A 12,177-nucleotide genomic window follows, 5' to 3' on the forward strand; every position below is an offset into this window, starting at 1 on the left:
CATAAAAAAGCCAGACTACGGTTTGCAACTGCACACGGGGACAAAGATCGTACTTTTTGGAGAAAAATCCTCTGGTCTGATGAAACAAAAATAGAACTGTTGGGCCATAATGACCATCGTTATGTTTGGAGGAAAAAGGGGATGGCTTGCAAGCTGAAGAACACCATCCCAACCATGAAGCACGGGGGTGGCAACATCATGCTGTGGGGGTGCTTTGCTGCAGGAGGGACTGATGCACTTCACAAAATAGATGGCATCATGAGGAAGGAAATTTATGTGGATATATTGAAGCAACATCTCAAGACATCAGTCAGGAAGTTAAAGCTTGGTCGCAAATGGGTCTTCTAAATGGACAATGACCCCAAGCATACTTCCGAAGTTGTGGCAAAATAGCTTAAGGACAACAAAGTCAAGGTATTGGAGTGGCCATCACAAAGCCCTTGACCTCAATACTATAGAACATTTATGGGGAGAACTGAAAAAGCGTGTGCGAGCAAGGAGGCCTACAAACCTGACTCAGTTACACCAGCTCTGTCAGGAGGAATGGGCCAAAATTCACCCAATTTATTGTGGGAAGCTTATGGAAGGCTACCCGAAACGTTTGACCCAAGTTAAACAATTTAAAGGCAATGCTACCAAATACTAATTGAGTGTATGTAAACTGCTGACCCACTGGGAATGTGATGAAAGAAATAAAAGCTGAAATAAATCATTCTCTCTAGTATTATTTTGACATTTCACATTCTGAAAATAAAGTGGTGATCCTAACTGGCCTAAGACTGGGAAGTTTTACTAGGATTAAATGTCAGAAATTGTGAAAAACTGAGTTTAAATGTATTTGGCTAAGATGTATGTAAACTTCCGACTTCAACTGTATCTCGACTTTGCTATTCAGTTACCTAATCAATATTGGTTGTCTGCAAATCTTCTCAAACTTTGACCGTCACTGACTCATATCAACCATTTGCGTATGAAAGTGATATAATCAATGTCGAAAGTAAGACAAAGAAACAGTTTCAATATTCAAATATTTGTTTTTTATTCAAATAACTTAGCATATTATTTCTGTCATGTAAAAAACAACAACAGTAGATATCAGACAACAGTAGAAATATATTGCACAGTTTTTTCTTCCTCTCTTTGTCTTGTTAAACACATTATTTAACACATACAGACAACAGAACCAAGTAGAAACAAATAAATACTCATGCAGGGTTGGGAGTAATTGATTACATGCAATGTTACATGTAATCTGATTACAAAAAACAAACTGTAACTGTAATCAGTTACGTTAGCAGCAAAAATATTATAATCAGATTACAGGTACTTTTTAAGAACTCGATGATTACTTCACAGATTACTTTTAAACTCAGAAAGGATGTTTGAGGAAAAATACATTGACACCTTTCTGTTTTCTCAATGACATTCAATTAAGCATTGAAAAAAGGCTAAAGTTTTAATTGTTCCACCTGAGCGAGTCTGACCACAAGTCAGACCTTTTTGTCTTCTTCTAAAGCTTCTTAAGGGGAAAGTAATCAGATTACATTGCTGAGATTGTGTAATCCAAAAGTTACATTACTGATTACAATTTTGGACAGGTAACTAGTAACTGTAATGGATTACATTTACAAAGTAACATACCCAACCCTGAAAACATGTCTAGTTACGAACACAGTTAGACATTGATGCAGTAGACTGGGACACTGTATCAGTGTGCCTTTGATTGTTAAAGTCCAACTCATTATCAATGCATCCTTTACACACTTTCTTCAGCCCACTCTGTATCTCCGTACATTCACTAATGATAGTCCACATCATGTGGTGATATTGCATCACAGTTCTTGTTAAAGTCCCAACTTCTGTCCATATGGGTATCACTCCGTTTGTGTTTTCTGTTTCTCTTTCCCTCCTTCAGAGCTGTATGGTAATTGACAGTCCTCATCTTTCAGAATAGCTGGCACCAGAATTTCCCCATCTGTCCATCTCGATCTGTAGACATTCCCATCTTAAGGCTTCACTCCTGGTCAACGCTCAACGGCGATGAGTCCCTTTTCTGTTCAAACTTTAGACGACCACACTAGGTCCACTGCTACTAGTTCACGCCTTCTTGGAGGTGGATGTGCACTTGGCACGGAGCTGGCTGATATGATCTTTGTAAGCCGGGGAACGGAGAAAGCGAGGGTAGCAGTCCTTTGCCATGAGAAGGTAGATCCTATGCTGGGCCATGTCGAAACAGGACGTAGATGGATCTTTCAGGTTGGCCCTGGTGATGTCACGAGTCTCGTGGTCAATGTTCACCTGGAGAGAGAGAATGGAGAGAGAGAGGTTAGTCACCTGCTGCAGTCTGAATGAAGATTTTTTTATTTGTTATTTATAGATGTAATAAAGTTGTAATTTCTAGTTGTAATAAAGATGATTGAAAGTGGGATGCCATAGAAATTTCATAGGTGAGGGAGAATAAAGCAAGCTGTTGAGGGATGCATACCTCTCGGGGTGCGTCAGTGCAGATGAACTCATCATAGATTCTCTGGGCTTTGGCGGCCAGCTTGGCAGCAGACTTAGTGCTCCTGAAGTCCTCACAGGCAAAGTAGAACGCAATGTTTTCCTCACTGAACTCTGACACCAGGAAATCTGTGAAGGCTATCAGTCCATCTGATGAAGAGAAAGAGAAAGTGAGAGAGAGATTAATATCGGTACAGTTCAATAACAATGATGCTATGTCGTAGGCTATCCTAGCATCTGTGTCCTTGCATTACCTACTGTGTGGGAATGTGTGTGCGTAGATGAGTGTGTGTGTACATGTGTGTGTGTGTCTACGTGTGTACACATGTGTATGCATGTGTCTGTATCTTGTGGAAAAACCCCCAGCACAGTGCCAGCATGTGTATTCTACAGCAGCGACTGTGTGATGTTGTGATGATCAAATCTCTTATCTTCGTAATTAGCAAGCTCCCAGTAATACACTATAAGCATCTAGGGATAAAATGGGACAAAATATCCTACTCTAACCTTAAAGGATTATTTTCATTGCATCTCTGCAGAACTAATTGTGTGTGTGTGTGTATGTGTGTACATGTGTTTGTGCAGTGAAGAGTAAGGTTTACTTACGTTTATTGGACAGCAGCTTTTCGAAAGACTCTTTCCACCTCATGCATTCTTCCAGAGTAGGTCTAGTTTTGCCTATTTTGCAGCTTGATAGACTCCAGTTGGGTTTTTGCAGAAAGCTGACCATCCTTGCTTTCAGTTCCTTGGCCCTAAGGAGAGAGAATAATATCATAGGTGAGATAAATAATGCACGTCCTTGAATTGAGTCCTTGTTCAGTACAATATTTTGCTACGTCTCCTCGCTGAAAGGTCTAAATGTAGAATCCCCTAAAACCGCCTTCACTTTCACCATTACAGAAGCTAGAAAGCCAAATAATTATCCCCTTTAATCCTTTAATCCAAATGCCAGCGACAGCAACAGTGAAGAGTTGTATGTACCTTTCTAGGCAGGTGGTAGACAGAGCTAGTCCTTTGCACATAGTTGTTGTGGATGGCAGAGAGCGGTACGTAGTGTAGGTAAGTAAATCCTTTGAGTTGAGGCGAGCAATTGGACTGAGATCAACAGAGTGTCTGCAGTGAGGGAGCAGCGAGCTTTTATCCTCCAGCCTGCGACTTGTCATCAGCCTACTCAGCCAATGACACGGCCTCAAGACTGTGTGTGTGTGTGTGTGTGTGTGTTTGTCTGTGCGTGTGTGTGTGAGAGAGAGAGAGATACAGAGAGAGAGATTGGGAAGGAGGACGAGAAATAGGAAGGGAGGGAGGGAGGGAGGGAGGGAGGGAGGGAGGGAGGGAGGGAGGGAGGGAGGGAGGGAGCGAGGGAGGGAGCGAGAGAGAGAGAGAGAGAAAGAGAGGGATATAGAGGAGAGAGCGGGAGAGAGATGGAGGGAGGTGAAGCTGGGAAATGACTGTGACCTAAAGATAAAAGCTTCTGATATTTTTTTAGATATTATTTTCAACATCGCTGAAATCAAACATGTCCTTTGTGTTGTTTATTTTCTTTCTGATCTCTGAAAACATGTTATTGTCTGATTGGACAAAATGTATCTCCCACTTACATGGGCCAGCGGGTGTTTGTGTGTGTGTGTGTCCATGTCAGTGTGTGTGTGCATGCATGGATGTGTTTGTATGCATATGTTAGTGTGTGTATGTGTGGCAGTGTTTACTAACCATAAGGTGTCAACATGTGCATTGTTATATCTACCACCTGTTGGATGTCAGCTCCACAAGGATGCTCTTCCTTTGTCTGTTGTTAATGGTCACTGCTTGGACACACACACACACACACACACACACACACACACACACACACACACACACACACAGGAGATAACAGGGGAGATCAAATAAGAATACAGTAATAATACAACATCCTACAACTGTAGGAATGACCCCTCAACAAAGATGATCTCATAGATACAAAAAGTAAATCATGCATAGGCACAAATCTGTGCGTAAACCATACAAATAGTGAGATTCATCAATATGAACGTTTCCTTTAGAGTGTGCGTAAATGTAAGCACAGCCATGACCATGAGTACACACTCACTAACTGTAAGTCGCTCTGGATAAGCGCGTCTGCTAAATAACTACAAATGTAAATGTAAATACACACTGTTCCAAGTGGTGGAATAAGGGAACTGCTTGTCAAGTGTAGAATAGGGAAAATATATGTTGAACATTTGTGAAATTGTGAGTCATAATTCAATAATTGTTCTATTTAATTGTATTTCTATTGTGAATTCATGCAACATATCTTGACAGGCTATTTATAATTTGACCACATCAGTGCATTTGTAATGATAAGAATCTATATAAAGTACAGTAATTTGTTAAATTAGAGGCACGTGTGAAAGTCAAACCATTGTTGAAATACTATAATGGAAAATCGAATGAGAGATGGCTGATTTTGCTCTGTTGGAAGATTTGGCACACGCTGCATTTCGCAGAGAGCGTGTACAGATTGGTTATCAGATATAATTTCCCAAAACCAATCGTATAGGATCTTTGAGAGGATTTAACACCTACTTTAAAAAGGCAAACACATGCCATTCCGGTGCACATCCAAGTGCTATTCATTCTCAGGTTTTTGGCAACAGGCACATTTCAATGGGAGCTTGCCGATCGCATCTCACAGCCCTCGATGAGCCAATGTTTTGGATGCAATCATCAGCAAAATTAACAGTAACACATACAATTTCCATACACCATCTCACAACAGGTTGAAGTCAAGAAGGGTTTCTTTGCCATGATGCCATCAATGGGTTCCCAAATACGAACGGAGCAATAGACAGCACCCACATTGCCATAAAATAACCATCCCAAAACTATTTCAACTATGTGAACAGAAAAGGTTTCCATTCTTAATGTGCAGGTCATAGGTTATGTGATGCGCAAAAGACGCTGCTGAATTTGGATGCAAGGTGGACAGGTGGAACGCACGACTCTTTCATTCTACAGAACAGCAATGTTGGCCTATACGCCTACAGGAGAGAGCTGTTGAGGATGGATGGCTTATTGGTGAGTGTTGCCTACTCATGTGAAGTATATTTGCCATTGCTAAAGCACCTTGAATTGTCTTAATGGTCCTCTCTTTGTAGCTATGTTTTATTTTTACTGGTCAAGCCACAACTGAACAAGCCAAATAAAACGTTTTGGTTGACACTAGCACTTCTATTTCAATCTCTGCAAAGTTTTTTTTTCGTACGTTTTTTTATTTGCGGTGTTGTATGTCATGGTACGCCGTTGTATATTCTCCACAGGCTTTAAAGAGATGATTTTGACCATATATGGTTAACTAGGGGTGTTTCAAAATGCAAATAGCCAAGGTCATGCACGAGCACTGAGGCTGAGAACAATTGGTATTTATCATTGGTTATCTCCTACCGGTGTGCGTATGATGCTCGTCGGATTGTTTTATAAATCACACTTTTTCTATGCGTACGAATGTTCTAAATTTAGTTTGTAAGTAGTATTTTAGAATAAACCTACGCAATATTGATAAAGAAGGCCCCAGGGCCTGTTTCAGGGAAGGAAATGTGGGTTGATTATTTAGTAATGTTTAATTATCATTGCAACATTTGATTGGATATAATTTTCTTAGCTCCTTGCTATTCCAAAAAAGGAAAGGTTGATAGCTTCTCCGGTAAATGACTGCAGATGCTATCACCTTTCCTTTTTTAGGATTATCAAGGATCTACAATTCATTCCAGAAAAAACTTTTGCAGTGCCGGCACATATACTGTAGAGTGAGGGAAAAAAGTATTTGATCCCCTGCTGATTTTGTACGTTTGCCAACTGACAAAGAAATTATCATTCTATAATTTTAATCGTAGGTTTATTTGAACAGTGAGATACAAAAAAATCCAGAAAAACGTATGTCAAAAATGTTATAAATTGATTTGCATTTTAATGAGGGAAATAAGTATTTGACCCCCTCTCAATCAGAAAGATTTCTGACTCCCAGGTGTCTTTTATACAGGTAACGAGCTGAGATTAGGAGCACACTCTTAAAGGGAGTGCTCCTAATCTCAGCTTGTTACCTGTATAAAAGACACCTGTCCACAGAAGCAATCAATCAATCAGATTCCAAACTCTCCACCATGGCCAAGACCAAAGAGCTCTCCAAGGATGTCAGGGACAAGATTGTAGACCTACACAAGGCTGGAATGGGCTACAAGACCATCGCCAAGCAGCTTGGTGAGAAGGTGACAACAGTTGGTGCGATTATTCGCAAATGGAAGAAACACAAAAGAACTGTCAATCTCCCTCGGCCTGAGGCTCCATGCAAGATCTCACCTCGTGGAGTTGCAATGATCATGAGAACGGTGAGGAATCAGCCCAGAACTACACGGGAGGATCTTGTCAATGATCTCAAGGCAGCTGGGACCATAGTCACCAAGAAAACAATTGGCAACACACTACGCCGTGAAGGACTGAAATTCTGCAGCACATATACAGGCCCGTCGGAAGTTTGCCAATGAACATCTAAATGATTCAGAGGAGAACTGGGTAAAAGTGTTGTGGTCAGATGAGACCAAAATGGAGCTCTTTGGCATCAACTCAACTCGCCGTGTTTGGAGGAGGAGAAACGCTGCCTATGACCCCAAGAACACCATCCCCACCGTCAAACATGGAGGTGGAAACATTATGCTTTGGGGGTGTTTTTCTGCTAAGGGGACAAGACAACTTCACCGCATCAAAGGGACGATGGACGGGGCCATGTACCGTCAAATCTTGGGTGAGAACCTCCTTCCCTCAGCCAGGGCATTGAAAATGGGTCGTGGATGGGTATTCCAGCATGACATTGACCCAAAACACACGGCCAAGGCAACAAAGGAGTGGCTCAAGAAGAAGCACATTAAGGTCCTGCAGTGGCCTAGCCATTCTCCAGCCCTTAATCCCATAGAAAATCTGTGGAGGGAGCTGAAGTTTCGAGTTGCCAAACGTCAGGCTCGAAACCTTAATGAGAAGATCTGCAAAGAGGAGTGGGACAAAATCCCTCCTGAGATGTGTGCAAACCTGGTAGCCAACTACAAGAAACGTCTGACCTCTGTCATTGCCAACAAGGGTTTTGCCACCAAGTACTAAGTCATGTTTTGCAGAGGGGTCAAATACTTATTTCCCTTATTAAAATACAAATCAATTTATAACATTTTTGACGTGTTTTTCAGGATTTTTTTGTTGTTATTCTGTCTCTCACTGTTCAAATAAACCTACCATTAAAATTATAGACTGATCATTTCTTTGTCAGTGGGCAAACGTACAAAATCAGCAGGGGATCAAATACTTTTTTTCCCTCACTGTATATTAAAGTTTACTGGAACCAGGAACCAGTTAAGATATATAATATCAAAACTACACATCACATTCAGGAGACAACACAGGACAAATTTTAATTTGGGAAATACAATACAAACATATTTAATAACACAAACACACACTACAATGAAACAGAAACTCCCATTATCATACCCATTGTTTTGAGCCCTTTTTCAATAAACTCAGGTTTTCTGGCCACTCTTCCGTAAAGCCCAGCTCTGTGGAGTGTACGGCTTAAAGTGGTCCTATGGACAGATACTCCAATCTCCGCTGTGGAGCTTTGCAGCTCCTTCAGGGTTATCTTTGGTCTATTTGATGCCTCTCTGATCTTGCCTGGTCCGTGGGTTTTGGTGGGTAGACCTCTCTTGGCAGGTTTGTTGTGGTGCCATATTCTTTCCATTTTTCTAATAATGGATTTAATGGTGCTCTGTGGGATGTTCAAAGTTTCGGATATCTTTTATAACCCAACCCTGATCTGTACTTCTCCACAACTTTGTCCCTGACCTGTTTGGAGAGCTCCTTGGTCTTCATGGTGCCGCTTGCTTTGTGGTGCCCCTTGCTTAGTGGTGTTGCAGACTTTATTTAACTAATTATGTGACTTCTGAAGGTAATTGGTTGCACCAGATCTTATTTAGGGGCTTCATAGCAAAGGGGGTGAATACTTATGCATGCACCACTTTTCCATTATTTATTTTTTTGAATTTCTTGAAACAAGTTATTTTTTTCATTTCACTTCACCAATTTGCACTATTTTGTGTATGTCCATTACATGACATCCAAATAAAAGTCAATTTAAATTACAGGTTGTAATACAACAAAATAGGAAAACTGCCAATGGGGATGAATACTTTTACAAGGCACTGTACAGTATATCATCATAATGTCATCAGAGACAGATGCATCATTTGCATTGCCCATCCTTCTTACATGACCCTAGAGAAAAAAACATATGACTGTGCAATACACAAACATAATGTCTGTAAAATGCACAAATGTCATTTTGAATCAGAGCATTAATAAAGGGTAGTTAGCGATGATGAGGATGAATCACCTGCATCATCAGTGTATGATTCATAAAATAGACCCTTGGGACCATTCGGTTTACCTAACGCTCTACACAGGGGCATCATGCACCAATTGTTTTAGAGGGGGCACGAATTACGTAGGATGTAGGAGGGGAAAGTTGGAGAATTTAGCATTTTTTAAACACCTGAAACAGCTTTTTCCTGCAATCTAGAACCATAATCATTATGTCTAATTCTATGTAAACAATATGTAAATGTTTCTGCATAGGTTATCTATTCATACCTCTTTACCTGTTCAATTGCCATTGAGGGTGTCACTCTGAATGTTGTAAATCACACATCTTAATATACTGCACTTACATGCCTAGGATTTACAGTACATCCAAATGACAGCAGAGTACATGGGACCATAACACACATAATCAATACAGGCACATTGCATCATAATTATTTTCTCCATATCTAAGCATACCTCTTGAGCTGTCTATATCCTTCTTACTGGTGGTTCTTTTTTTTAAAGAAACTAAATATTCTTCTCTGCATCTCAGCTCAAATCTGGGTAAAATATTGAAAGGTATATGTCTTATTTAGTACATTTAGTACCCTAGGATACCCATTATAGGTGGTAACTATAACAACAAGGTAGCTATATTCACGTAAGGGGAATTTTGCGAAAAGTTTCAGCCTATTTGCAATGCACCTCCTTGTTATTGCATTTCCATTTTTTGTTTTCGAGTGTTGCACTTGCATTCAGTAGCATCTATAGTGCCTTGCAAAAGTATTCATCCTCCTTGGCGGTTTTCCTATTTTGTTGCATTACAACCTGTAATTTAAATGGATTTTTATTTGGATTTCATGTAATGGACATACAAAAAACAGTCAAAATTGGTGAAGTGAAATTAAAAATGTGTAAAAAATAAATAACGGAAGTGGTGCGTGCATATGTATTCACCTTTGCTATGAAGCCCCTAAATAAGATCTGGTGCAACAAATTACCTTCAGAAGTCACACTATTAGTTAAATAAAGTCCAACTGTGTGCAATCTAAGTGTCACATGATCTCAGTATATATACACACCTGTTCTGAAAGGCGTCTGCAACACCACTAAACAAGGGGCACCACCAAGCAAGCGGCACCATGATGACCAAGGAGCTCTCCAAACAGGTCAGGGACAAAGTTGTGGAGAAGTACAGATCAGGGTTGGGTTATAAAGGACAATGACCCTAAGCATACTGCTAAAGCAACACTTGAGTGGTTTAAGGGGAAACGTCTTAAATGTCTTGGAATGGCCTAGATTGCTGTACACCAGCAGAAGTGAATAGTTATGCACGCTCAAGTTTTCAGTTTTTTAGTCTTATTTCTTGTTTGTTTCACTTTTTATTTTATTTTGCATCTTCAAAGTGGTAGGCATGTTGTGTAAATCAAATGATACAAACCCCCAAAAAATCAATGTCAATTCCATGTTGTAAGGCAACAAAATAGGAAAAATGCCAAGGGGCGTGAATACTTTCGCAAGCCACTGTATGTATCATTTACATTTACATTTTAGTCATTTAGCAGACGCTCTTATCCAGAGCGACTGACAGTTAGTGAATACATATTTTTTTCACACTGGCCCCCCGTGTGAATCGAACCCACAACCCTGGCGTTGCAAACGCCATTCTCTATCAACTGAGCTACATCCCTGCCGGCCATTCCCTCCCCTACCCTGGACGACGCTGGGCCAATTGTGCGCCGCCCATGAGTCTCCCGGTCGCGGCCGGCTGCGACAGAGCCTGGATCACATGATTATGAAGACATAAATGAATGGAAGTATGTATACTTATTTTAAATTGTTGTTGTTCTGTCCTTGTGATGTACTTGTCTATTAATGTTATGTATTATGTCATGTTTTATGTTTTGTGTTGACCCAAGGAAGAGTAGCTGCTGCTTTAGCAGTAGCTAATATGGATCCTAATAAAATAAAAATACTAGTAATTGCCTGCTTTTCTAAAGTCTAACAACCTTGCCAGCAGGCATGCCAGCTAAGACAGTTAGACAAGCTACTTTAATTTGATTGATAGCCTGAAATGGCTTGGTAGTTAGTGATGAGGTTGGGAGATTGGGATCCTATCTAACTGGCTAGCTAAAGCCAACTTCATAAAATTGCTAGGTGGCTAGTATTACAGAGAAACAACAAAACATTTTCGATGTATTTATTCATCAAGAAGGAATCAATAGGCAGCATAGCTTGATCAAATTAATTTACAAACGTACGTCCTGTGAGTCCTGCCTATCACCAGCAGCTAAAATCAAATCAAACGTTGTATGTGTCACTCTGCACTCTCTGTCCTCTTCCAATGACGATACTGCACACACTAGAGTATCTAACGTCCTGCCTAGCATATCTTTGCTCCAGGGACCTTGAAAGGAACCACTTACTAGTGATAATAGGGGGAGGGGGGCTGGTCAGTGTGCCCCCTCTGCAAAATACCGCTGACAGATCTTTATATAAATAATTATGATAAAACGTGAGCTAAAAAATGTTTTATTTAAAGTTTATTCATTAAATGAAACAAAGAAACAGGTCAAATCTGAGGGGGCATGTGCCCTTGTGCCCCCTATGGGCATGATGCCACTCGCTCCACAACACAGTGTTATAACCACGATGCAAAAGAACATTCGATTAGGATTTAATACGAGCGAATAAAAGGTCTCTCTGGTCCCTAGAAAGGCCTGGGCAACCCACCCACCCACCCACCCACAGACACAGACACAGACACAGACACAGACACAGACACACAGACAGACACAGACACACAGACATCACACTAATGTCATCACACACTAAGGTCTGTTTGTTCCTCCATCAATCTGTTAGGAAGAAGAGGGAAATAATGTGTTTGTTGTGTAAGATGAAGCACAAAACAAGTTCTCCAGAAGCTGTGAAGAACTGTTAGATGATTGATATAACATACTCACACAGACCTGCTCTGTTAGACGATCCCCTGATAAGGACCTATTCTTGGTATACCCTGCACACAAGCAGATGAGAAGATAAGGTACTGTATGAACCAAAGATACATCCGTTCAGAAAACCAACAGTCCTTGAGGAGGACTGTCAAACTTAATTTCACATGTCTCCAAAGGTAAATATTAATTGAAAGCATCTCTATTATTTTATTAATTCCGTTCTGGTCTTTCATGGAATGTGCTTGAGTATCCCCCGACGTAGTCTCTCTGAACCGGTTTGCTGGTGCTTTGTAGTGGTGCTGTGTAGCAGCACTGAGGGTGTTATTCTGAACCAAAT

At 40.6% G+C, this 12,177-nt stretch overlaps 1 protein-coding gene across 1 annotated transcript; it reads right to left on the reverse strand.

Moving 5' to 3' along the window:
- Positions 1–2,002: 2,002 nt before the first annotated feature.
- Positions 2,003–3,583, reverse strand: LOC311149283 (regulator of G-protein signaling 5-like). The gene is made up of 4 exons (XM_084186410.1): positions 3,484–3,583; positions 3,109–3,254; positions 2,486–2,652; positions 2,003–2,298 (listed from the first exon to the last, which is right to left on the reverse strand). Exons 1-4 carry the CDS (start codon positions 3,522–3,524, stop codon positions 2,098–2,100), a joined length of 555 nt encoding a protein of 184 aa, XP_084042536.1. The 5' UTR covers positions 3,525–3,583; the 3' UTR covers positions 2,003–2,097.
- Between the last annotated feature and the right edge of the window lie 8,594 nt (positions 3,584–12,177).

The sequence above is a fragment of the Coregonus lavaretus genome (genome assembly GCF_964263955.1).
Source record: "Coregonus lavaretus genome assembly, chromosome: 21".
Lineage (NCBI taxonomy): Eukaryota > Metazoa > Chordata > Actinopteri > Salmoniformes > Salmonidae > Coregonus > Coregonus lavaretus.